Source organism: Mesocricetus auratus, unplaced genomic scaffold, assembly GCF_017639785.1.
Source record: "Mesocricetus auratus isolate SY011 unplaced genomic scaffold, BCM_Maur_2.0 Super-Scaffold_100009, whole genome shotgun sequence".
In the NCBI taxonomy this organism is placed as follows: Eukaryota; Metazoa; Chordata; class Mammalia; order Rodentia; family Cricetidae; genus Mesocricetus; species Mesocricetus auratus.
In genome coordinates this window covers 67,544,945-67,572,015 of record NW_024429193.1, presented here as the reverse complement: position 1 = coordinate 67,572,015, position 27,071 = coordinate 67,544,945, and the positions used below count along the sequence as shown (strand labels likewise).

At 46.4% G+C, this 27,071-nt stretch overlaps 1 protein-coding gene across 1 annotated transcript; it reads right to left on the bottom strand.

Annotated features, from left to right (window-relative positions):
* On the bottom strand, positions 1 to 27,071 carry Prcc (proline rich mitotic checkpoint control factor). Its single transcript, XM_005080101.4, has 7 exons — positions 26,254 to 27,071; positions 12,915 to 12,962; positions 10,216 to 10,782; positions 8,179 to 8,274; positions 3,057 to 3,200; positions 1,251 to 1,316; positions 1 to 428 (listed from the first exon to the last, which is right to left on the bottom strand). The coding sequence occupies exons 1-7, from the start codon at positions 26,713 to 26,715 to the stop codon at positions 342 to 344; spliced, it is 1,470 nt and encodes a 489-aa protein (XP_005080158.1). The 5' UTR covers positions 26,716 to 27,071; the 3' UTR covers positions 1 to 341.

Sequence of the window (27,071 nt, the reverse complement as noted above, 5' to 3'; positions counted from 1 at the left end):
TCACACTCAATGTTTTATTTCAACAGACATCCCTGGTTTAAAAAAAAAATTAAAAAAAAAATGTGGGAGAGTTTGTCTCTTCACACAGTCAGAGCAAAACTCCCAACCAAGAACTCAGAGCCTTCAGGCAGCACTCGAGTCTCTCCAGCCCCAACGCAGAAAGGAGCTGGATTTTCTAACTTGTTAAGAAAAATCTATCAAATATGTTCCTTCTCCCAGAGGTGAGGGCTGGGTCCTCAAGGTAGAGGTCCTGGACTTAGAGCAGCTGGGGTCCTGGAGGTGAAGCTGGGGGCTGGGCCAACTAGGCCGACAGGAAATCCTGGGTCATCAGCTCCTGAGCCCTAGAATCCATATTTGGCTTGGGTCTGCCGACGACTGAGCTTGTTTTCTGACCAGGTGTTCTTCAGCTCCAGCTCCCGCTCCTTAGCCTGGAATACGGAAGGGAGGAGGGTGTCACGGTGAGCAGCCTCATCACTGACAGAATGACTGGGAATCAGACCCTTTATCCATGCTTGGTTCACTCTGTACCACTCAACACTACACAGACCCAGCCTTTTATATGTCTGTTCACTTAAGCAAAGCAGATAAAGTTGCTATTAAAAGAGCCTGCGGAGGTGGAGGGAGACAACTGGCAGTGGGTAGAGGTCCCTGCCACCAAGCCTGATGCCTGAATTCAATCCCTGGGACCTGCATGGTGCAGTGAACTTTGTCTTGACTTCCTATGACTTATTGTGGTACTCATGTAAGTGTATACACACACACACACACACACACACACACACACACACACACACACACACACACACACACACTAAATGTATTAGACAATTTAACAGTAGAGATAAAGCTCAGTTGGTAGAGTTCTTGAAGGAAGCATTGGCTTCTATCCCCTTCACCTTACAAGCCAGGCAGAGAAGTACACACCAATAAATTTTAGCACTCAGGAGAATCAGAAGTTCAAAGTCATCCTGGGTTATAGCCTGGGATGCTTGAAACTCCGTTTCAAAAACATCAAAACAATACTATAACAAACAATGTCACTTCCCCCTTACATAAGAAGGTTTCTCTAATCACCTGTACCCAGAGGCGGAGTGAAATGATACTAAAGACACTGCCTCCTCCTAGTGGCCACATGGAGAACAAGCTAGGCCACCTACCAAAGAGGAGCTAGGCGCTGGGGCTTTTATTGGCTCTATTTCACATCCCCAGGTTTATTTGGATCCTGTGAGTGGAACCCTGAGCATCCTTACCTGATGAATCAGATACGTGATCTGGTGTTTCCTCCTCTGCTGGCCAGTTGGCTGTTCACCTTTCTTCTACAAGGAAAAACGAAAACAAACAATAAACATAGTCCTTAATCCACAGATGGAAAGACAAATTTCTTATGTGCCCCAACAATGTAAGGCTGGTGAACTGAGATGCTAAACATACAATCCAACTCTTTGGGGAGAAAAATCAACTTAGAGCTGTTTCTGTGACTATATATATGCTTTACAAAGCAGACATTGTATTAGCACCACTATGAAAAACAAACTAAACTGACAATACTTGCTAGAAATAGCCTGTTAATTCCCCAACTGACTAGCTACACTTTGAGGTCAGGACTGGGGTTACTTTGTTTCTGATAACACTGTTCTACATCTAGCCCAAGCTCTAGGTTCTGCCTGTGGACACTGGCCTGCAGTAAGTCTAGGACAGCTTTCGTGTCATGGGCATTGATCTGATGACCTCCTCCAGACCCCCTTACTATCCTCCATCCATCTCCCCCTTAAACCCTTTTCATTTCTGTTCCCCTCTCCCCAGTCTGGCCAGATGTCTAGTCCGACTCCTACCTACCACTTACCAAGCCCTCCCAACCATCATCTTTGGTCCAAACTCTACGGTCCTGTCCTAGGACATGTCAACCACTTCCCTGGGGTTACAGAATTCAAAATCTCACTATTCCTCGATCCATCTTCCAGCCTCCACCAGTAACTACATCTAACTCCAAACCACACTTTGATGCAAACGATTTACTGTCAAAATCTATACTAGTCTGAGCTTTCACTGTGTGGTTTTCTGTCCTCTGCCAGAGCTGTCTCGAGCTAGAAGCTTCCTCGCCAGCCCCACCCAACTCTCAAAAACTCCTCCCCAGAGTCTCCTCAGCACTTATGTAATCAATTTGCACTGTAATCATTTATACTCAAGTGTCTTTAAATCTCTTCCCAACTATGCTGTCAACTTCTTGGGGATAGGGAACTTTATCTTTTCTTCTCTTTTAAAAAGCAAGCTCAACAAAATGAAATGGGTCAAAACCTGGAGCTGGGAAAAGATCAGATTTTAACTGCTTGTTGCTACTGAATGTCATTAAATGTTACAATTAAAGATGATATACATAAAACATTCAGTCCATTGCACAGTGAGCACTCATACCAGCAACTACTTGTGTGACGATGCCTCTCAAGCCCAAGTTAGCAGAGCCCTTTCTCCTAAGTGGTTTTTCCCGTAAACAGTAATAGATCTAACCACAATCCTTTGCTCTATCCTGTATGACCGCCAACATTCAGTTAAAACAAACGATGGGGGCCTAGACGGCCATCTGTGACCATAGAACAAAGAAAAATCAAACTGAGGGGGGGGTAAAATCCTTGACCTTGGTGATGCTGGCAGGGGAGCTCATACTCAGCGACCCCCAGCTATGACCAACTCATAAGTGTCCACACTTGCTGTGCTCACACTGACTGAAAAAAATGAGCACAGGGAAGGCCAGTGGTGTGGGAAACAGGAAAGAACATTCAGAGACAGCAATTGGCTACAGTGAACTATGGACAGGGTGGAGAGAAGAGCAGTATGCCTGGGACCCAGGGCCTGGGACCTCTGAAGATCTGCTGTGCCCACTCCCCAAAGGCAGGTTGAGCCAGCTCCCAGATGAACAGATGGAGACATGTGACTGCAGGGAGAGCAGCTTCAGATTCTGGCCAGCGGGAAGAACCACACACAGCACAGACCTTCCCAACGAGCAGGACAAGACGGCCTTATGGCCTTCCTAGGCTACCCAAACGGTCTTTCTCACTTACTTTGCTGAAGGACTTCATGGTCTTTTCCTCTGTCAATGACTTGGTCATCCACTGCTGAGCCCCACTGAGTTGGTCATCACCTTTGATCTCTACAAAGTTGATTTCCTCCCTCCCTCGGTTCCTCTTGCCCTGCAGCCGCTTAAACTGTAAATAAATAAACAAATAAAAGCATTGCAGGAGTCTGAAATGTCGGTGAGGGGAGCATGAGACACCACTAAGGATCCAGTCTCTAGAGCAGCGTTCTCAACTTATGGGTCCAGATTCCCTTGGGGTCACATATGGTATCTACTGCACAGCAGATATTTATACTACAATTCATAACTGTAGCAAAATACACTTATGAAACAGCAACTAAACAATTTTATGGTCGAGGGTCACCACAATATGAGGAACTATACTATATTAAAGCATCAGGAAGGTGGAGAACCACTGCTCTAGAGCAACACTGGGACTGCCAGACACACTGTGCCCTTGGTTTCTCTCTGTGAAATACTTCCTTTTCCACCCTGCCACCTACCAAACTTCCACGGTGCCAGGTGACATGGCTGCTTCTCAGGAGGTCTCTTCGAGTCAGAGCCAGGATAGCCAAGAGTATTTATGGAGATCCAGAAATACAAACCAGGTAACTAGCCCCACCTGAAAAGTCTGTTGCAGCTTTCTTCCTGTCTGTCTTTGGACAACCATGATGCAAAATCCTCCTGCCTTGGCCTACCAAGGACTAGGATTACAATTTTTAAATTAAGAACCAAGGGTAGGCCAGGCTGTGGTGGCACACCCCTTTTATCCCAGCACTTGGGAAGCAGAAACGGGTAGATCTCTGTGAGAATTCGAGGGCCAGCCTGGTCTATAGAGTTGGTTCCAGGATAGCCAAGGCTAAACAGAGAAACCTTGTATGGAAAAAAAAGAGTTGAGGATAAGGGGTTAAAGACACGGCTCAGCGGTTAAGAGCACTGACTGCTCTTGTAGAGGATTTAGGGTCAATTCCCAGCACCCACACGGTGGTTCACAACTGTCTCTAGCTCCAGTCCCAGATGACTGAAACCCTCTTCTGGTCTCTATGTGTACTGTATGTATATGGCACACAGACACACATGCAAGCAAAATACTCAAACACATAGAATCTTCAAGGAATTGAAGGTAAACTGACTACTGATGGCAGACACCAGTAGACCCAACTACTTGGGAGGCAGAGGCAGGGGTCATTTTTGTTGTTGTTGTTGTTGCTCAACATTCAAAACAGGGCATTCATGTGGCGGTCTGAGGACAACTTGTGGGATGGATTCCCATGTGAGTAAAACTCAGATCATGAGGCTTGGCAACAGTACCTTGTACCCATTAAGCCATCCTTCTCATCGGTCCTGAGTCCAGGAGTTTAAAGAATCATAGCAAGACCCTGAGTCAAAAAATAAAAATCTATGTGATTTCTCCTATGAAAATCACCTCTCTTTCAGGACTGGAGGCGTGGTTCACTGACACAGTGTGCACTAAGCCCTGGCTCCATCTACCTCCCAGCACCGTATAAACTGACTCTGATGACACACAGGCATCCCAGCATTCTGGAGATGGGAGAATCAAGGTGATTCTGGCTACACAGGGAGTTCAAGGTCAGCCTGGGTTGCACGACAAGCCAGGAGATCTCTTCCCACCCATTCCTTCTCACTGAATTGGTATCATCTATCATCAGATTGCATCCCACAGAATCCACCGAGAAAGAGAATGTGCAATGGACAGTGACGGAGCCTCAAAAGGCCAAAGACTTCTCCTTAATACTCCTGTTCTTTTATCCTCTGGAAGGAGGGAGAGGGAAAGGTTAACAAAGATTAAGGGAAAGGGGGGTTGTTACCACCTGGGCATGGTAGTACATAACTGTAATACCAATACTAAGAGCAAGGAAGGAGGATTGCCATGACTTTAAGACCAGAACCCCAATGGGGGTGGGGGAGATAGTGGAAGAAAGAGAGGGAAGGAGGAAAAGTCCAGACACCTACAACAGCAGTGAACTTGGGTGAGCCCCAGACCAGATCACACCACTGGAGAACGTCTATGCTCACTTAACTACAAGAAACTGAAGGACCCAACCACTGAACTTGCCTAGAAGGCAATACCCAAGGGAGTGAATACACAGGCTACCAATCAGAACAAAGGTTAACAAAGGACAGACATACACCTTTCTGGGGAAAGTGAACAGAGTTATTTTACTTAAGAACCTCCATCTCTCTCTCTTTTTTGGGGGGAAAAGGGGGGCTGTTTGTTTGTTTGGTTGGTTGGTTTTTAGAAACAGGTTTCTCTGTGTATCCCCAGCTACCCTAGAACCCACTCTATAGACCAGGCTGGCCTCAAACTCAGAGATCCGCCTGCCTCTGCCTCCTGAGTGCTGGGATTAGAGGCATGCATCACCACTGCCTGGTCCTCCATCTCTTGTAATAAGCTGCAACTTCCTTACAATGACAATCAGTCATATCTTGGTGTTGAGCTGAAGGCCACAACACATACTTCATTTTGCCTGTCAATCAAGTTAAATCCAGGGTTACCTATCATAGCTGTCAGGTGTCTCTCAAAATCCATTCTCCCCTTCTTTGGTGTAAATGAACCAATAATTTGGCCAGATTATCACTCAACTAAAACTTTATTTCACTGAAACTAGATCTGACCATGAGAAGAGACCTAGTCATAAGTCATAAAGACAAGAAGCCTATGGCGTTTTAGAAGAAAGGGGACCATCCCTCCTTTCTGTCTGCATCCTGCTGGCTCCCATGCGGATGTGATGGTAGGCACTCCAGCTGCTAGCATGAGAGTCAAGTCCACAGTCTAGAGACAGCAGCACGGCTCAGAAAAGCTACATCTCTGATGGCTTTGTGGAGGGAGCTGTGACACCAGCCCTGGGCTGCCTACCCTCATAAGGGAAACTTAACCGCCAGTACACAAACTATTGTTTTTTTCAGACAGGGTTTCACGTGTACTCCTGGCTGTCTTGGAATTAGCTCTATAGACCAGGCTAGCCTCAAACTAACAGAGATCTGCCTGCCTCTGCCTCTTGAGTGCTGGGATCAAACTATTGTTGCTTAATTTCTCCCTCACATGTTGCTAGACATAATCATACTTGATAAAGTTAAAAATTAATTTTCTGGGGCAGCAAACTGTCTCCACCTGTGTTCAATCCCTAAACCCACATGGTATTAGGAGAAAATTAGCTCCTACAGGTTGTCCTCTGACTGCTGTGACACTCGTGTGTGTGCTGGTTACTTCCTGTCAACCTAACACAAGGTAGAGCCGTTTTGGAAAAAGAAACCTCAACTGATGGAAGGAAGGAAGGAAGGAAGGAAGGAAGGAAGGAAGGAAGGAAGGAAGGAAGGAAGGAACCTCAGCTGAGAAAATATCTCCACCAGACTAGCCTGTGGTGCACTTTCTTGATTAATGACTGATGTGAAGGGCCCAGCTCACTATGGGCGTGGGTGGTGCCACCACTGGGCTGATGGTCCTGGGTACTATAAGTGGACAGGCTGCGCAAGCCATGATGAAGCCAGTAAACAGTGCTTTTCTACGGCCTCTACGTCAGCTCCAGTCTTCAGGCTCCTGCCTGGAGTTCCAGCCCTGTCTTCCCTAAATGACAGACTACAAGCTATAAAGATGAACAAACCCTTTCCTGGCCAAGTTATTTTTTTGGTCGTGGTGTTCTATCACAACAATAAAAACACTAAAACAATGTGCCTGGGGCTAGAGAGATGGCTCAGAGATTAAGAGAACTGGCTGCTCTTACAGAGGTCCTGAGTTCAATTCCCAGCAACCACCTGGTGGCTCACAACCATCCATAATGAGATCTGGTGTCCTCTTATGGCCTGCAGACATACATGGAGGCAGGATGTTGTATTCATAATAAATAAATAAATCTTAAAAAAAAACAATGTGCCTGTACATATATGTACAACAACAAAAATATAGATGTAATATTCTTTTTAATTAAAAATACGAATGCCTTTGATTCCAACACTCGGGAGGCAGAGACAGGCAGATCTCTGTGAGTTCAAGGTCAGCCGGGTCTACAGAGCTAGTTCTTTCATTCTTTTTTTAATACTTACTTATTTTATGTATATGAGTGGTCTATCTGCCTGTACAACTTTATGCCAGAAGAGGGCATCAGATACCACTGCAGATGGTTGTGAGCCACCATGTGGTTGCTGGGAATTGAACTCAGGACTTCTGGGAGAGTAACTAAAGCTCTTAACTGCTATGCCATCTGTCCAGTCCAGAGCTAGTTCTAGGACAGTCAAGGCTATACAGAGAAACCCTGTCTCAAACAAACACATAAACATATATAAAGAAATAAAATAATACTAATACACTCCTTATAATCCCAGCAGTCAGAAGACTGAGAAGAAGTCTGCAAGTTCAAAACCAGTCTGGCTACATAGTAACACCTGCTGTCTCAATCAACCAATCAATCAATCAATCAATCAAACTGAAGCCTAAACAGTAAGCTTTCCTTTGGCTTCAGACTTGAAACCTGGTGTCAAAAATGGTCATTTGCCAGATTGGAGAGTGAGTACTGCTCGTGCAGAGGACCTGAATTTAGCTCTCAGCACTTACTCATATTAGCTCACAAATGCCTATACTCCCCTCCAGAGGAGGCTGACTCCTCTGGTCTCTCCAGCTACCTGCACTTATGTGCATATACCCTAACAGATATACAAACGTAAGTTTAAAGAAAGTCACTTGTGGGCTCAGTAGTCCACTGCTATCTAGCATATACAAGGCCTTGTGTTTGATCCCAGCACAGAAAACACAAAGTCATTTTGGCTGTCTCCCTTAGGCTCAGGTATCTAGTCCCTAGTTTGTAGTACTCATTGGGGAGATGTCCAGTCTTACTGGAACATTGGTGGTGGGTTGGGAGAGTTTAAGCCTGTCCCACTTCCAATTAGCTCTCTCAGTTCTCTGCTTCCTGTGTGTGTGAACAGAGATGTGAGCTCTCAACTTGCTGACTGTCCCTACTGTCTGCTGCTTGATTCCATGCCCCTCCACCATAACGGTCTCCCATCCCTTTGGAACTGTAAGTCCAAATAACCCTTCTGGTCATGGTATTTTCTCATAGCAACAGAAAAGTAACTAATACATTTTGTTAACTCACTGCTTCATCATCAATGAAGGAGGCGTCTGGGGCAATTTCCTGGGGAGGGACCAGAGCCGGGTCCGGTGCAGGATAGTAGCCACCACTGTAATAATCCTATAGCCAAAACAGAAAACATACAACTGAAGGCACAATGAAGACAAAGCAAAGCAAACTGTATGGAAAAAGCAGGAAAGACACCCAAACAAACCCCTCAGGTGGACCCGCACAGACCTAAGGACCTACCTCTGCTTCACCAACAGCCCTTGCAGCTCCCCCATGGGCACCATGCAGGCATGGGAACATGTTTTAAGGGGAGGGTAACAAAGAATGCACGTTCTCTCCTGCTGTGCCCTGATACTTAGCTACTTCCCAAGACAACTCACACCTCACCTCTCCAGTGCCTTTAGCCAGCCTGACCTGTTCCTAAGACCCGACAAGTTCTGCCATGAGCAGGGATGAGAAGGCCTAGCAACTGTTTCCTCCTTGCTACCACTGCTTGTTTTTGAGATGGGATCTTGATATTATATAGCCCCAACTCCTTCTGCCTCTGCTTCAGTGCACCAATACACTGAAGTTGCCTACACTGTCCTTTGCCTGAAAGGTCCCTAAGAACATGAATCCCTAATGATCTAAGTGGAAAACATGTTTCATATTCATCACACAAAAAAGCAGAACATAAAAACCCAAAGCAATCTCTGTGAGTTCGAGGTCAGCCTAGTCTACAGAGCTAGTTCCAGGAAAGCCTCCAAAGCCACAGAGAAACCCTGTCTCGAAAAACCAAAAAAGAAAAAAAACCCAAAGCAAATCTGGGTATGGTGGTGTACAACTGCAATTACAGCACTGGAGGAGTTGAGGCAAGAGAATTTGAACTCAAATTTCAAAGGACTAGAAAGGAGGGGAGAAAAAGAATGAGGAAAAAAAGGAGGAAAAAGAAAATATCCACTATGAGAAACTATTTTTTCCTATCAGTGGTAGTTAGTCCCACAAGCACCCATAGTCCCTGAACCTCCCCCTTTCTCTTCTCAATTAGTCAACCATATCAGATTGTGAAGTTGAGTGTCTACCAATGGGATAAGACACAAGTCACCACCCGAGTTACGGATAAAAGACAACAGGCCATCTTGGCATTGTGTGCTGGGTAGCTAGGTGGACTAAAGGGTATCCATTTTGCAAAAAGAAACTGCCTTTGCTCCTTTATGTGACAACAACTGCTACCCAGAATCTTACACCAAACTTCCCTGTTCCTCAATATCCACAATCAAAGAGGCATCTCTTAGTTCTAAGATTAGAGACTATTCCTCTCCTACCTTCTTAAATCTCCCACCACCTCCTACTACCAAAAGCTCCTGCTTTCAAAATGCTATGATCTGGATAAGTATCTCCTGCTGACCCATGTGTTCAGTCACCAGCCTGTGGTACTAATGGGGAATGGTGGGACCTTTAAGAGCTGGAGCTTGGGGGGTGGGGGAGAGATGACCAGTGATATGAAACTGTAGGAAATATTGGGATCCTGTCCCTTTTCTCTTAGCTTCCTGCATAAGTTGAGTAGTGCCGGGCGTTGGTGGGGCACACCTTTAATCCCAGCACTCGGGAGGCAGAGGCAGGCGGATCTCTGTGAGTTTGAGACCAGCCTGGACTACCAAGTGAGTTCCAGGACAGCCTCCAAAGCCACAGAGAAACCCTGTCTCGAAAAACCAAAAAAAAAAAAAAATAATAATAATAATAATAAGTTGAGTGGCTTCCTCTGCTAGTCTCATGACGCACTGCCCAAAGGCAATGGAGCAGATGTATGCCCACAGGCCCAAAGCAATGAAGCAAAGCAACCATGAGCTAAAGCCTGAGACACCAGCCAGAATAAAGCACTCTTCTCTAACAGATACCTCAGGGTTTCTATCAGTGACAGAAAGCTAGCATGTAGAATGAAAGGTCTCTGACATGTTTTAGGACCTAGTAGGTGTAAGGAAACCAAAGTGATACAAGGTCATATCACTGGTTCAAATTCTCCTTCAGCACCATGTCCCAGGAGTCTCGGGCCTGCCCTCTGTCTTTACCCACCTGATAATAAGCACCAGCGGCATTGGCATCGCCATACGTGGGAAACTGATTATAGCTGTAGTCATCCCCAGGCTTCGGCATCCAGGGAGCCCCACTTGAACCTGCTGCCATCTTAAATTCAAGGGGAGCATTGGCCGCATCATCCTGGAAAGCTGGCTCTGGTTCTGTGCCTGGAGGCAGCTCTTCAGGAACCGTGGGGACTGGGTAAGGGTATGGCTCAACTCCAGGTGGCTCAGCCTTGTCAGGGAGGGAGAAAAAGTTCTCAGGGGCAACTTCCTCATCACTGTCGTCGTCCTCCTGTGTGATCTGCTTCGTCACCTGCAGGGCAGCACTCTTGGCAGCAGCCTTGATGGCAGAGGGTGATGGAGTGGTGGTTGTGGTGCCCACAACAGGAGCAAGTGAGGCAGGCTTGGTCTTAGAAGCCAGTCTAGAGGGCTTAGCATCTGAGGAGACATCCGAGGGTTTCCGGGAGAAGGCATGGGGCAGGAGCAACCTGTTAGTCTCTTTCACAGTCAGGTTTTTAGGTTGGGGGAGCAAGGCAGACAAACCAGTCCCCTCGCCGGATCCCTAGTGAGCCCAGGTTTGGAATGAGAAGGAAGAAAGACAAGTGAGACTTTATTATGCACAAGCAACAATGACAAACAAGATCATAGTTCTGGGCTTCCCCTGAGACCTGCACAGCCTCAAGACTGTTACCTCCATGCACTCAGGCCCCCTCCTCCGGGACTCACCATAGCTGTTCCTCCCACAAGAGAGGCCATGTCCTGTCTCAGCTCTGTCCTGCCTAGTTCCACAATTACCTGCCACAGACCCTACCCCAACTTCATGTCTTCAGCAAACACAGTGCCCTCAATCTCACATTATCCCTTCTACTTAAGAAACTAAGTCTTGGCCGGGCGGTGGTGGCGCACGCCTTTAATCCCAGCACTCGGGAGGCAGAGGCAGGCGGATCTCTGTGAGTTCGAGACCAGCCTGGACTACCAAGCCAGTTCCAGGACAGCCTCCAAAGCCACAGAGAAACCCTGTCTTGAAAAACCAAAAAAGAAAAAAAGAAAAAAGGAAAAAAAAAAAAAAGAAACTAAGTCTTGGGGATGGAGAGATGGCTCAGAGGTTAGGAATACTGACTGCTCTTACAAGGGACTGGGGTTCAATTCCCAGTATCTACATGGCTGCTTACAAATGTCTATAACTTACTTAAAGGGACCAAACACCTTCACACAGGCATACATGCAGGCAAAACACAAATGCACATAAAATAAAAATAAAGTTTAAAAAAATTTAAAAAAAGAAAGAGAGAAAGAAACTAAGTCTCAAGGCCAGAGAAACGATTCAGGGATCGAGAGCTCTAGTTAGTTCATCTCCCAAGCAAGCAGCACCTATGCCGCAGCTCACCACCTCCGCTAACTCCAGCTGAGGGGATCCAAAGCCCTCTTCTGACCTCGGCAAGCCCCAGGCACATGTGTGGTGCAAATATGCATACATGCAGGCAAACACTCATACACACAAAATGAACATAAATCTTAAAAAAAAAAAAACCTGATACTCAACTTCTCCCTCTTTGAACTGGTGATTATTCAGCTCCCTCTGCCAACCCTCCCAAGGAAAGAAAGCTCTCTGCCTGTGGTATATCACCTGGCTAACTCCAGAGTCAAGCATTAATTGGCCCCACCCATTGAGAGTTCCTCTGACTCATCAATTGCTTGGATTCTGCTTTCTGTAAGCTGAAGGGCCAGTCTGTCCTAAGTGTAGGGAGGTATCGATGGGAAGGGGAGTGGAGTAAGGCCACTGTGTCACTATCCTGGAGCACCAGGTATCTTCTCAGGGAAGACATGCACAGAACGAGTTAAACAGGACTTTTGAGGCAAGCAGGCCAGGCAGAGGAGAGAGAAGGGCCCTTCTCACTGCTCTCTACGTTTACAGTGTCAGAGGGAGGTGCTGGGGTGGCAGGTTGGGAGCACTGCTTAGGCCACCTTAGAAGTAGTGGACTTCTCAGCGCCTTCTGGGACCATGGCTATGCCCTTCACAGGGCCAGGTTCCCACTCTGCTTTCATTGCTCATCTGCTTGTACTCATGCCTTTTCATCATCTGAAAGCCAAGTTCAACAGTTACTTGGACTCTCTGGGGCTGGACTTGAACTCTGGAGTCAGCACAGCAGACACAGGTGTAACTTTAGCTGTCTAACTTTGGGCAAATTCCTCAGTTTTCTCTTGTAAACTAGGATGATCATAACCCAGGATTTAGGCTCTATAGTGCAAAGGGAATCCACTAGACACAGGTAAAGCATAGAATGGTAACTGGCACAAAGTCAGTGCTGTTTGAGTATCTATTTTCAGGTTAGAAACAGAACAGGAAGAACAGGCAATTTTACAACACAGGAGCTCCTTATCATCATTTGACCAAAACCCACTTACATCCTCCCTAAACAATCCTTCTACCTGAAATGACTGAATTAAGTTACAGTTCCTGTTCCTAGCATTGACTATGTCCTTCCAGAAGTCAACTCCATTGTGCTAATGCCAGGAAAAAATGAGAAAGAGGGGTGCATTTGAATCAAAGCTACATTGGAAACCAAAGTCAGACCAAAATAGAATACCTGCAAACATGCTAGCTCTCAAATGGAAAACTTTGGGCACTTTAAGTCCCATCTTTCTAGAAACAATACAGAAAGAGAAAGAAGAGCTATGGTACATCAAGCTTACCTGCGGGACAATTTTCTTTTTTGCAGGTTCATCTTCATCAGAATCTGACTAAGAGAAAAAGAACCAGAATAAAGCATAACTGTTTGAGAACAGCAGAAGAAACGCACTCAACAAACATCTATAAAAGACTGGACAACAGAGGCCATCACATGTGTGTGCCCACCTCTGGAGAGCTATAGCCACAACAGCCGTAGCCAAACAACAGTGCTCTCCCTGGGCGCTGCAACAGCTACAGAGACTGAGTATGCCTTCATTGCCTTGGTTTCTACTCTGTTACACTAAGACTATTTCCTCCATTTGGTCCTCGGTGCAAAGAAACGCTATACCTATTCTTATAAATGCATCCACTAGAGGATGAATAGGATTTGGCCCACAATCTACCCAATCTCAGCCTCACTTTTAAAACCACTTACATAGACTACATGACCACACAGCTGGGGAGCTCCAGTGGGATTAAGTGGTGTGTTAACTACTTCTCTATGAGGCATTAAAGGTCAAAATCGTTGGAGAAATCCATTCCCTCTCCAAGTATGATCTATTGTCTGCCAGACACCATCATTCCTGGCTGGGAAGACAGGTTCTGGCTGAGAAAGGAGGCCACTAATGTTAACCTTTGGCCTCAACAGGACTGAGCCACACTGAAAAGACCTGCCTGAGCTTTTTGCCAAGTGTGGTGCACCCATTCAATCTCAGCATTCAAGAGGCAAAGGTGAATTCTTAGTCAGCCTGATAAACATAGCAAGTTGCAGGTCAGCCAGAACTATAATAGTGAGACCTGGTCTCAAAACACCACAACAACAACAAAAACAAAACCTTTATCTGGTGATGGTGGCGAACACCTTTAATCCCAGCACTCCAAAGGCAGAGGCAGGAGGATCTCTGTGAATTCAAGACCAGCCTGGTCTGCAGAGCGAGTTCCAAGACAGCCAGAGCTATTACATAGAAAAACCCTGTCTCAAAAATAAAATCTTGAGTTTTTTAAATTTGTTTTGTTTTGAGATTGGGACTCACTATGTAGCACTGGCTGTACTGGAACTCACTCTACAAACCAGGCTGGCTTCCAACTCAGAAATCTGCCTGCCTCTGCCTCCTGGGTGCTGGGACTAAAGGTGAGTGCCATTACACCAGCTACCCTGGAGCTTTAATTAGCTCACTATCAGTTTCGTAGCACCTCCAAGTTGAGGAAAGAGGAAAGGCACATGAATAGCAAAGGTTTTCATTTGTTTTGTTAAGATTTTTTAAATCTTACCAGGTAGTGGTGGCACACACCTTTAATCCTAGCACTCAAGAGGCAGAGACATCTGTCTACAGATTGAGTTCCAGGACAGTTTCTCTCCACAGAGAAACCCTGTCTCAAAAATAAAACAAGCCAGGCGGTAGTAATGCACACCTTTAATCCCAGCACTCAGGAGGCAGAGGCAGGCAGATCTCTGTGAGTTTGAGGCCAGCCTGGTCTACAGAGTGAGTTTCAGGACAGCCTCCAAAGACACAGAGAAACCATGTCTGAAAAAAAATCAAAAAATAAAAATAAAATTAAAAACTACATCCCAAATAAATAAGAACACTACCACCACCACTGATAACAACTACAACAGTAAAAGTGACTTCCAAATTTATCTTTCCATGGTCTTGGTCCAGGCATCTGTAAAGATGAGGTTGGGCATGATGTAACACACCTTTAACTCTAGCTCTTAGGAAGCAGAAAAAAGAAGAGCTCTGTGAGTGAGGGCAGCCTGACCATATTTCTGTATTTAAAAAAAAGGAAGTTCCCAACAACTGCCATGGCAAGGCCTAGGCATCATGAGTTCTAGACACTGGGGGCTGGAGAGATGACTCAACCCTGAAGCACTGGCTGCTCTTCCAGAGGATCTGGGTTCAATTCCCAACACCCACATGGCAGCTCACGCCTGTCTGTAAGCCCAATTCTGATACCAATGAACATAAAAAAATTAATTTTAGTTTAAAATATTAAAAAGAGTATTAGTCACTAATCTTCAGTAGGCCATTTAATCTAATGTGCCTAAAATTTTTCTGCGTGCCATGATCTGTTCACAAACAACTTGGATGCCAGCAAGCATGACAAGTACCCAAGCAACTGGAAAGTTAGGTAGTTAAAAAAAAACCCTCCCTCAGTGAGGACAGCCATTATGGAAAACCATGGCACCTTGTGTGTATGGAGTTTATGTGTGCTTTTTGAGGTAGCTCTTGCTGCACAGCCTTGGTGGCCGTGAACTTGTAGTGATGCTTCTGCGTGCTGGCACTGTGGTGCACACCAGGGGGTGAGGGAGAGCACAGCAGTAGAGCACATGGTCAGCACGTGCACGGTCCCAGGTGTAAGCAACACACCGTAACAAGAGAGCTACCAGTCTAGTCTGTATACCTACCCCAAAGCTGGGAAGCTGTGTATTAAACACCCCATGTTCACAGCAGCACCATTCACAATACCCATTACACAGCCGACCTAAGTGCCCATCAGCAGGTGAGTGAATAAAGAAAGCATCTATAAGCAATGAATAGCAGCCTTTAACATAAAGGGCTGGGGGACAGCATGATGGCTAAGCAAGAATAAACAGATAGCCGGGCGGTGGTGGCGCACGCCTTTAATCCCAGCACTCGGGAGGCAGAGGCAGGCGGATCTCTGTGAGTTCGAGGCCAGGCTGGACCGACAGCCTCCAAAACAACACAGAGAAACCCTGACTCGTAAAACAAAAAAACAAAACAAAAAAAAAATTCCCTAAGTAGCCAAGGATGACCTTAAATTTCTGATCCTCCGGCTTCCACATGCAGAGTGCTGGGATTACAGGTATGTGGTGCTGGGAATCAAACCCAGGCCTTTATTTGCATGCTACATAAGCACTCTACCAACTGAGTCCTATCCCCAGGCCTCCTTCCAGTAGCATTTCAAGGTAGCCCTTGTAATTTCAATCTTATAAGAAAGGAAATTGAGGGGCTGGAGAGATGATGGCTCAGAGGTTAAGAGCACTGACTGCTCTTCCAGAGGTCCTGAGTTCGATTCCCAGCAACCACATGGTGGCTCACAACCATCTACAATTCAATCTGGTGCCCTCTTCTGGCATGTAGACAGAACACTGTATATGTAATAAATAAATAGACCTTAAAAAAAAAAAGGAAATTGAGGACACCACACAACTTGAACCAGTTTAGTGTTTGGAAAGTAACCCACAATGACAGTGTGCAAGCCTGAGGACCACACTAAGTCACACTGGGTCTCATAGGGAATAGCACAAACCAGAAGACTTGTGGCTTGTGGCTACTCACCCTCCCCAAGGCTAGCTGGAAAGCTACTAACCCCTATCACAGTGGTGCTGAAACTGTATGGGCTACTGTCCATGAAAATGCACATACACCAAGGTTCCTAGCAGAGCTCAGGGGTTATCATTCTCTGACTCACCACAATGACACACTCAACCAAGAAAAAGGTGTGAACACCAGCATCTGGGCATGTTGAACCCTTCCTCTCTTCCATCCCCATTCCCTCCTACTCACCTACTTCCAACACCACCCCACCCCGACTTCTGATCCTAGAGATCCTAAGAAACCCCCAGCACCTGGCCCCCTGGGTGAGCATGGAGGCACACCTACACTACAGCAACTGCTGTACCAGGTCTACTGGCAGCACCGGCAACCCAAGACCACTCTCTTTGTTTGTGGGGATTTTTATCATTGTTTTTTGGAGACAACATTTCACTCTGCAGCCCAAAGTGACACTGACCCCTCAGCAATCTTCATGATTCAGCCTTCCAAGTGCTGGGATTACAGGTATGACATCATGACTCGTAAAGCATGTCCTAAGGCTAAAGTGAAGGCCAGATCAGCAGTGAGAAAAAATTTACATTTCTCTTTAAAAGTCACAGATTGTTTCCAATATAACGACAACCTGAGGTTTTTGTTTTTATTTATTTAAACAGGGTCTTCTCTATGTAGCTCTGGCTGGCCTCAAACTTAAAGGTGTGTCACTGTCACCCGGCTCTGAATGTATCTTTTAAACACATACAAACCACCCTAAATGACTGACCATTTCTAATATGCCACTACTTCTGCACTTGGAGCTTGCTCACTACTCATATACATCTTTCTCTGAGCTTCTACTGAGAGCCCTTTTATCAGTTATCACTCTGACAGACTCCCATTAGTATTCAGGTATCTGTACTGGCCTGTCCTTGGGGTTCTGACAGGATACGCCCTCAGGTGTGGCCACATTCACTATGTTCCCTTTTAAAAGGCCCTACCCACCTCCCATCCTTCTCTCTTTCTCTCTGTCTCCCCCTCTTTCCTCTCTCGTGATGCTCCTGTCTCTGGAGGCCCATCTCCCCTCTCCCCTTTCCCCTTTTATGATCCTTTTCCCTAATTAAAAAGAACACTCTGCTTGAACCTTGTCATGGCATCTTTCTCAAACTGCTTTTCTTAAATTACAGCATTAACAAGTAGAAGCATCTGAATACAGGTACACACATACAGGCATTGATCCCCCTAATGCACTGCAAAATCACAGTATTTCTGAGGGGCAGGTAGAGAGATAAGTGTTGGTTTGCCTCTAACAACTGACAGACAAGGCTCAGAGGCATCATAGCCACCAAGACCAGAGTACCATAGATGAGGAAACAATATACACACCTCCTGCCCCTTTCACAAACCTCACCAACATGACCACAAACACAGCTGCAAACATGCAACTCTGTGGTACAGAAAGAAGCTTAGCTGCCACCTGCCACTCAAACACTCCTGGGCATGAGCGAACCTGACCACAGACTAACAGGGAACAAAAGTACAGAAAGGAATTATCCCAACAACCGATGGTGCATGCATTTGATCCCAGAACTTGGCAGAACTCAGAGATCCACCTGTCTCTACCTCCTGAGTGCTGGGATTAAAGTGTACCACCACCTGGCCTCACACATCCATTTTTTTTAAAAACGTATTACATTTATTTATTTGTATTTTTTGTGTGCGTCTCTTATAGTGTGCGCATGCCATGCCATTAGTGCAGCTAGAGGACTACTTTTCAGAGGGTCTTTCCTTTTGCCCTGTGGACCCGGGGATTGAATTCAGCTTGTCAGACTTGATGGCAAGTGCTGAGCCATCTTATTGATCTCATTTAATGATTTTTAATGAAACCCAAGTGAGTAACTCAAACTAGTTTTTTCTTTTCTTTTCTTTTCTTTTTTTTTTTTTTTGGTCTTTCAAGTCAGGGTTTCTCTGTATTGTTTTGGAGGCTGTCCTGGAACTGGCTCTGTAGACCAGGCTGGCCTCGAACTCACAGGGATGGGCTTGCCTCTGCATGTGCCACCACCACCCGGCTTCTTTTCTTTTTTCACATTTTTATCTTGGGGATGTGAATACACCACCGTATGAGTAGAAGTCAGAGAACAACTGGTGGGAATCAGGTTTCTTCTTCCGCCATGTAGATTCCAGGGACAGAATTTGGGCCAGCTTATAACATGTGACCTTGCTCCCCTCCCCAGTCTCTCACAAAATACCAAGACACTGGTGGGCGGTGGTGGTACACACTTTTTTTTTTTTTTTTTTTGGTTTTTCGAGACAGGGTTTCTCTGTGGCTTTGGAGGCTGTCCTGGAACTAGCTCTTGTAGACCAGGCTGGCCTCAAACTCACAGAGATCCGCCTGCCTCTGCCTCCAGAGTGCTGGGATTAAGGCGTGTGCCACCAACGCCCAGCCGGTGGCACACACCTTTAATCCCAGTACTTAGGAGGCAGAGGTGGACAGATCTCTGTCATTTCGAGGTCAGCCTGGTCTACAAGAGCTAGTTCCAGGACAGCCTCCAAAGTTACACAGAGAAACCCTGTCTTTGGGAAAAAAAAATAAAAAAGACATACTAATTTGATGCCTGCATGCTGAGGAACAATAGAAAAATATAAAAAGCTTTGTTTTCTATAAGCAAACCATATGCTCCTATAGGAGCAGAAAACTTCACATAAACAGTTAAAAAAAAAAAAAAACTACAATCAAGCCAGGAGTTGACTTGGTAGGTAAAGTGCTCACCATACAAGCATGAGGACCTGAGTTTAATATCTACAACCTAGATTTTAAAAAAGAAAGAAACAGACACAGTGGTGGCTCACAATTGCCTGTAACTCCAGTTCTTGGAGAACCTGATGCCCCCTTCTGACCTCTACACAGGGGCACAAATACACAATACACACACCTCTCTGTCTCATTCTCTCTCTGTCTCTCTCTCTGTCTCTCTCTCTCTCTCTCTGTCTGTCTCTCTCTGTCTCTCTCTCTCTCTCTCTCTATATATATATATATATATATATATATATATATATATATATATATATATATATATATATATCCCTGACTGTCCTGGAACTCACTCTGTAGACCTGGCTGGCCTCCACAGAGATCAGTCTGCCTCTGCCTCCCAGGACTGGGATTAAAGGCATGTGCCAACCTGTCCAGCTCACATTTTTTAAAGTGTATTTTTAAAAAGACTAGCCCTACAGTAATAGTAAATGCCTTTAATACCAGTACTTGGGAGGCACAGACCGGCAGATCTCTAGTTCAAAGTCAGCATGATCATTTCTAGGACATCCTACACAGAGAAATCCTGCCTCGAATTACCAAAAAATAAAAACAGCTCACAAGTTTCAGGAAGTCCCTGAAATTTATCAAGTTCCCAAGACTGTCTCCATTCCCCAAGGTTCCCTACTTGGGATAAGGAGACATTTGTTTAAAATTCCCCAGGAATGACTCGCACAACTGGAGGCCAACCTGGACTACACAGTGAGTTCTAGGCCAGCCTGGACTACTGAGTAAGACCAGAGCAGAGAGTGGTATTACTGTATTTCTTTTTAGCCTCACAAGAACCTACACCTCAGCGGCCACACTGTCCTCTCTAGCTGCCAAGAGTGACAATATACACACCCAGAGACTGCTGAGCAAGAACGGAAACAGACATGCTCCATTAGGCTAGGTCCAGAGGGATGCACTCATCTATCAGTGCCTCGTTCCCCATGGCAGCGTTCCTCTTATCTGCTCAGGCTCTGGTTCTGAGACTCTCCAAAGAGCCATCACTAGCTATCAGGGCCAGGAGCCAAGGAGGAAATCAAGGTTAAGAACAGACACCCCACCTCTCCAGACTCCAAATGAATTATACTATTATCCCATCAGCTAGATTTATCAACTTCTTAACTCTTTGGTCTCTTATTTGTCCTTTGGTTAGGATGTTGTTTTCTCTATTTTATTCTTGTTTGTCTTCCTTTCTGATTTCTGCCTAGTCGTGGGCCTTCTCCTTACCTTTTCAGTAAATACCAAAATAGAGCAACGCACACCTAAGTTCAACTATAACCTCTGCCACTACTTCAAAACTATGTGGTTGGGGCAACTTGTCTGTGTTCTCTAACCCTGTTTCCTTCTAGGTAAACTGGAGTTAAGAGCCTAGCACAGAGAGATTGAAGGGGAGCATGTGCAGGCTAGTAATCCTAGCCCTGGGAGGTGAAGGCAGGAGCAGAGAAGTTGAAGATCAGATCATCCTCTGCCACACAAGGGAGTGGCTGATAGCCTGGGCTAGACTTTGTTTTGAAGGGGAGAGAAAAGAGCTCAGTGTTGTGCCAACATCTTCAGCAGGTTCCTACAAACATTAATAGGTCCCAACCCCTAAATGTATTGTTGCTGCTATCTGAAACAAGGTCACACTATGTAGACCAGGCTGGCCAGGAACTGCGCTCCACCCACCTCTACATCCTGAGTGCTGAGAATTAAAAGTGTGTGCCACCATGACCTGCAAGGAACTAACCCTAAAATTTCTATTTGTGTTGGAATATATGATATGAGAAAAAAACTCTCATATAAGACTTGGTATATGCCAGGCGTTGGTGGCACACACCTTTAATCCCAGCACTGGGGGGGCAGAGGCAGGTGGATCTCTGTGAGTTCGAGGCCATCGTAGTCTACAGAGCTAGTTCCAGGACAGCCTCCAAAACAATACAGAGGAAACCCTGTCTCGAAAAACAACAACAAAAAAGGCTGGAGAGATGGCTCAAAGGTTAAGAGCACCGATTGCTCTTCCAGGGGTCCTGAGTTCAATTCCCAGCAACCACATGGTGGCTCACAATCATCTACAATTCAATCTGGTGTCCTCTTCTGGCATATAGGTAGAACACTGTATATGTAATAAATAAATAAATCTTGGGCTGGAGAGATGGCTCAGCCGTTAAAGGCTAGGCTCACAACCAAAAATAAATAAATAAATAAATAAATCTTTTTAAAAAAAAAAGACTTGGTATACTGTCTGCCTTTTTTAGTATTTTCATCCCCTGGTCCTGGGAAATCAACCAATGATGTTTCAGTAAGAAAGAGCAAGAAAGGAGGAAAATAGATAATCATCCATTCCATGGTTCATTTCCTACTTGAGTCAAGAGTTGAGAGTAAGTTGAGGTTGTGGGCACATACCTATAATACCAGCACTAGGGAAGTTGAAGCAAAAGGACCATGAATTCAAGAATAACTGAGAATTTGACCACACACAGCAAAACCCTATCTGTCTCTGTCCGTCCGTACATCCGTGTGTGAGTGTGTGAGTGTGTGAGTGTGTGTGTGTGTGTGTGTGTGTGTGTGTGTGTGTGTGTGTGTGTGTGAGACAGAGAGAGACAGAGAGAGACAGAGAGGGAGGGAGAAAGGGGGAGGGAGGACAGTCAAAGAGAAGAAAGAAGACCAAGGGGACTTTGAACTAACCCTCTACATGCTACTCCTCTCCCCTGCTCCCCGTGACGCTGGACAATTTGGGTAACCTGGAAACTAGAATGAAGACTAGGCTACAGTTTATGCTGAGCTGATCTATAAAAAGAAGGAAACAAAAATCAAGATGCTGTAGGTGGCTTTCCCTGCAGCAAAGGTAAGAATGACCAAATTCTAAGAAAACTGTTTCTCTAAGGCAGAGAGCTTATTATCCCTGTGTGACGGTTTGAAAGAGAATGGCCCCCATAGGTTCATAAGGAGTGGCACTATTAGGAGATGTGGCCTTGCTAGAGCAGGTGTGGCTGATCCAGATGTAGAACTCTGGGCTACCTTTCCAGCATCATGTCTGCCTGTGTGCCGCCATGCTTGCTCACATGGACTAAAGCTCTGAAACTGTGAGCCAGCCCCAATTAAATGTTTTCCTTCATAAGAGTTGCCTCAGTCGTGGGTCTCTTCACAGCAATAGAAAAAACTCCGGGCATTGGTGGCTCATGCCTTTAATCCCAGCACTTGGGAGGCAGAGGCAGGTGGATCTCTGTGAGTTCGAGGTCAGCCTGGTCTACAGAGCGAGTTTCAAGACAACCTCCAAAGCAATACAGAGAAACCCTGTCTCAAAAAACAAACAAACAAACAAACAAACAAACAAAACCCTCAGGAAATAAAGAGCTCACAAGTTTCAAGAAGTCCCTAAAGTTTATCAGGTTCCCAAGACCTTCTCTCTTGCAGGCAGTCTGCCTCGGCCTCCTGACTGCTGGGACTAAAGGTATTCACCAGCATCACCCAGCTGAGAAACCCAGTCACATACACCTGAGCACCTTCAATATTCTCAGGCTGCCTTTCTCCAAGAGTTATGTTCAAAGAACAAAACACGGGGAAATAACCAGCTAGGGGCTGGCACTCAGTGAACTCAACACCATCACTCCAAACTTCAGAACCTGGGTGGGTCATACAAGTCAACAATCCTGTTTCCTGCCACTTTCACCAGCTTCTACAGCCTCTACACAAATCTTTTTCTTTTTTTTTTTAGGTACCTGAGCCAGGATCTTGCTATGTAGCCTGTTGGCTATGGAGATAAGGGGTCCCAAACTTGGGCATTCGCTGAGCCTCAGGCTCCCAAGTGCTGGAATACAGGTGTCCCACCAAGATATACTAATGCTACCTTCCTGAAGAAACGAGCCTCTCCACAGCTGTCACTGTGGAGGGAAGCACACTGGCTTAGGAGTCATGCAGTCCCCAAATCTAACAAGTTGAGGCAGTCTGGGGGAAACAGGGAGTAAGAAAGAAGCAGCAGCCAGACTGCGTTTCTGTTCCACTTGTGAATTGTCCTTTCTTTGTTAAATCAAGACCCAGGTTAGTTTCAATGGCAAAACAGAGGGCTTTTGTAAAATCTTAGATCAAGAAATGACAAACATGGGCTGGAGAGATGGCTCAGAGGTTAAGAGCACTGGCTGCTCTTCCAGAGGTCCTGAGTTCAATTTCCAGCAACAGGCCGGGGCGGTGGTGGCGCACGCCTTTAATCCCAGCACTCCGGAGGCAGAGGCAGGCGGATCTCTGTGAGTTCGAGACCATCCTGGTCTACAGAGTGAGTTCCAGGACAGCCTCCAAAGTCAGAGAAATCCTGTCTTGAAAAAACAAACAAACAAACAAACAAAAGACAAGTAGGGTTGGAAAGATGGCTCAGAGGTTAAGAGCACTTGCTGTTCTTCCAGAGGTCCTAAGTTCGATTCCCAGCAACCATATGGTGGCTCACAACCATCCATAATGAGATCTGGTGCCCTCTTCTGACCTGCAGGAATATATGCAGGCAGAACACTGTATACAAACTTTTTAAAAAATAAGACAAGTATAGTGTTCTAAGTAGGCACCAGGAACTATACTGACCACTAGGGGCATAACAGCAGATTAAAAGAAGTAACCTCTGCTCTGCCTTCATGGAGTTTGTATACTAGAGGAGGGAGAAAAGCTAAGTATATAAGCTACAGAGAAAAACAAAGCAGGGCCAGGCAACAGCAATGCACACCTTTGATCCCGGTAATCAGAAGGCAGAGGCAGATGGATCTCTGAGTTTGAGGCCAAGTCTGGCCTATGTAGCAAGTTCTAGGGCAGCTAGGGCTACATAGTAGTACCCTGCCTCAAAAAACTAAAATTAAATTAAAAAAAAAAAACCAACAACAGCCAGGGAGGGACAAGTGGCAGGAAATGGCTAGAAATGCGCACTGGCCTTTTAATTTAAGCCAAGAGGCAGAGAGCGGTGAGAGTTCTGGGACCTCTGCTGGGAGAAACTGAAAGACCTGCAGCACAAAGTGCAGAGATGGCTGGCCCATGGGAACACAGGGAAGATAAAGAAAAGCAGAATTAGCAAAGGGAGCCCAGCATGGACGAATTCACTTATCAAAGGTAAAAAGCAAAGAACTCACACACTTTCTTCCCTAGGCTTACTCCAAGAGGCCTTGTCTTTTTCTGCTCAAACATCTGAAAACAAAGTCAGGCATGGTAGCACACGTTTTTAATCCCAGCACTTGGGAGACAGAGGCAAAAGTATCTCCATGAGTTCAAGGCCTCCCTGGTCTACATAGTAAGTCCCAGGGCAGCCAGGACTACATAGAGACCCTATCTAAATACATGCATACATACATACACACACACACAACATAAGCTTGACTGTCTCTGCTAGAAAGTATACCTTAATGTCCAAACTCATCTAGACGGTGGAACTGAGATTCATATAGACCCAACTTTCAACGTCCAACAAGATCTTGCACAGTGGACTCCGGTTCATACATATAAATAGTATGTTAGGGCTGGAGATGTAGCTCAGTTGATAAGAGTGCTTGCCCAACATCTGCAGAGCCCTAGGCGTGGGGGGAAGCTGCACAAAGCAGACTCGATGGTGCTCACCTGTAGTCCCAGCACTGGGAGCTGGATGAAGGAGGACCAAGAGTTTAAAGCTAACCTTAGCTAAACAGTCTGAAGCCAGCCTGGGTCACCCAGTCCTGGTGTGTAGGCTGTAATCCCAGCTACAGGCGAGGCTGATGAATAATCTAAAATTCAAGGTCATTATAGACAATCTACAAAGACCATTTCTCAAAATTAAAATTGGGCCAGGTGTTGGTGGTGCACACCTTTAATCCTAGCACTCCAGAGTCAGAGGCAGGAGGATCACTGTGAGTTCGAGGCCGGGCTGGACCAACAGCATCCAAAACAATACAGAAAAACCCTGTCTCATAAAAAAACAAAAAAATAAAAATTGGAAATAGAAGCCGGGCGTTGGTGGCGCACACCTTTAATCCCAGCACTCGGGAGGCAGAGGCAGGCCGATCTCTGTGAGTTCGAGACCAGCCTGGACTACCAAGCGAGTTCCAGGACAGCCTCCAAAGCCACAGAGAAACCCTGTCTCGAAAAACCAAAAAAAAAAAAAAAAAAAAAAAAAAAAAATTGGAAATAGAGCTGGACCTGTAGCTCAATGGGAGAGTGTTTACCTAGCATATGTGAGGCCACAGATTCAACAACCAGTATGAGTATGGGGGGTGCCCCCTTCAATTTCTTAAGCCAAGGATAGTGTAGTGTACCTTTTTCTTTTCTTTTCGGTTTCTCTGTGTAACTCTGGAGCCTGTCCTGGAACTCACTCTGTAGACCAGGCTGGTCTTGAACTCACAGACATTTGCCTGCCTCTAACTCCCAAGTGCTGAAATTAAAGGCCTACGCCACCACCGCCCGGTGTGTAGTGTACTTTTTATACAAAACTAGGAGGCTGAAGCAAAAAGATCACAAATTGGGACCCAGAACAGACTCACAGACTCCATAGTGATCCAATGAAAGCTTGGGCTACACAGTGAAGCTGTCTCAAAATAAATAGATATTCTATTTCTTCTCAAATTCCCTTCAAAAACAAGTCCAAGACCGGGCAGTAGTGGCGCACACCTTTAATCCCAGCACTTGGGAGGCAGAGGCAGGCGGATCTCTGTGAGTTCGAGGCCGGGCTGGACCGATAGCCTCCAAAACAATAGAGAAACCATGTCTCGTAAAAACCAAAAAAAAAAAAAAAACAAGTCCAGGACCGGGTAGTAGTGGCGCACACCTTTAATACCAGCACTCGGGAGGCAGAGGCAGGCGGATCTCTGTGAATTCCAGGCCAGCCTGTTCTACAGAGCAAAGTCCAAGAATAATGTTCTTTACCACCATCAAGCCTGATTATTTTGGGGATGGGGCAAAGGATAAGGCTGGTCCTAGATATTAAGCATGGGCTTTTTAGTCCTATCAGCAGCTTGTCACTTCAGTTGCCCACGTTTAACCTGACCTCAATATGGGGAGAACCTGAGATGAAGATGCTAAAAGGAAAAGAAGTGTCCCCATGCATGTATCTTGGCCTGTCAGTACCAGGGATACCATTTAACCCTTTCTGCAAGCCAGCCCAGGGTTCCAAAATACCCACGGCCAATACCCTATGTCCCCAAAGTTGACAAGTTCGTGTGAATTAACCGCCTTCTAAGAGGATTCTAGCGGCCTTGAGTCAACGGATGAGTTTGTCGATCTCCGTTACGGCCACAAGTCCCTCCGACCCCTAAACGCAAGCCCAGTGGGTCTGGAGGTGACCCCCTCCGCCCCGACCCCCTAGATACTCACATCGCCCTTACGGAGTTCCGGCGCCGCAATCCTCACCGGCTCGGTTCTCTTCTTTGGCTTGGGAAGCCCCAAGGGGTGTCCGACGCTGCCGACGGCTGGGGGCAGACTGAGACCTGGGCCTTGGGGCGACGGCAGCCCCAGCCCCTCCCCAACTCCCGCAGCTTCAGCTGGGCTCACTCCCGCAGGTGGCGGGAAGCCGCCCAGGCCGAAGGGCAAAGGCGGGGGAGGCTGCAGCCTGGGGTCTCCGGTGGGCGGGGGGAGCAACAGCGGCGGGGGAAAGGCTGGGGCCAGCATCTGGGGGGGCGGGGGCAGCAAGGCCGGACCCTTGGGTGCGGGGAGCGAAGCGAACAGGCCTCCTAAAGCCGGCCCGGGCATAGGAGCCGCTACATCCTCTTCCTCCGGCTCCGGCTCGGGTTCATCCGGCTCACTCTCATCGCTGCTGGCATAAGCAACCAGAGACATGGCGCCTCCCGCCTTTGGGACGCCCTTGCCCGCAGACTAGGCCTACTTGAGACCCGGGATGTCCCGGCGGCCTAGTAGGCCCCACTACTGGGCAAGGCGGGGAACCGAAAAGCGTCCCCTGCTCCGTGTACTAGGGCTATCCTCGACAGAAAGCCATGGCCACGGTTGGTTTCCACCGAGTAAGAATTCCCGCTTCACTTAAGCTCCTAGCGCCAGGCAACTACACACAGCTAATGGCCGCCGAGTCACTCCGCCTACTACTCGCCTCACAAACGGAAGAACTACAATTCCCAGAAAACACTTTTGCAACAGCCCGTTCTCTACCTCAGGGAACTCAGTGCAAAGCATGGCGGGAG

Excerpts from the sequence above, each read along its gene's own strand:
- Prcc (XM_005080101.4), bottom strand. The coding sequence starts at position 26,715 with ATGTCTCTGGTTGCTTATGCCAGCAGCGATGAGAGTGAGCCGGATGAA. Across the intron at positions 8,275-10,215 it reads CCGCTGGTGCTTATTATCAG|GATTATTACAGTGGTGGCTA; the intron begins GTGGGTAAAGAC and ends TTTTGGCTATAG. Across the intron at positions 3,201-8,178 it reads CCTTCATTGATGATGAAGCA|TTTAAGCGGCTGCAGGGCAA; the intron begins GTGAGTTAACAA and ends ATTTATTTACAG.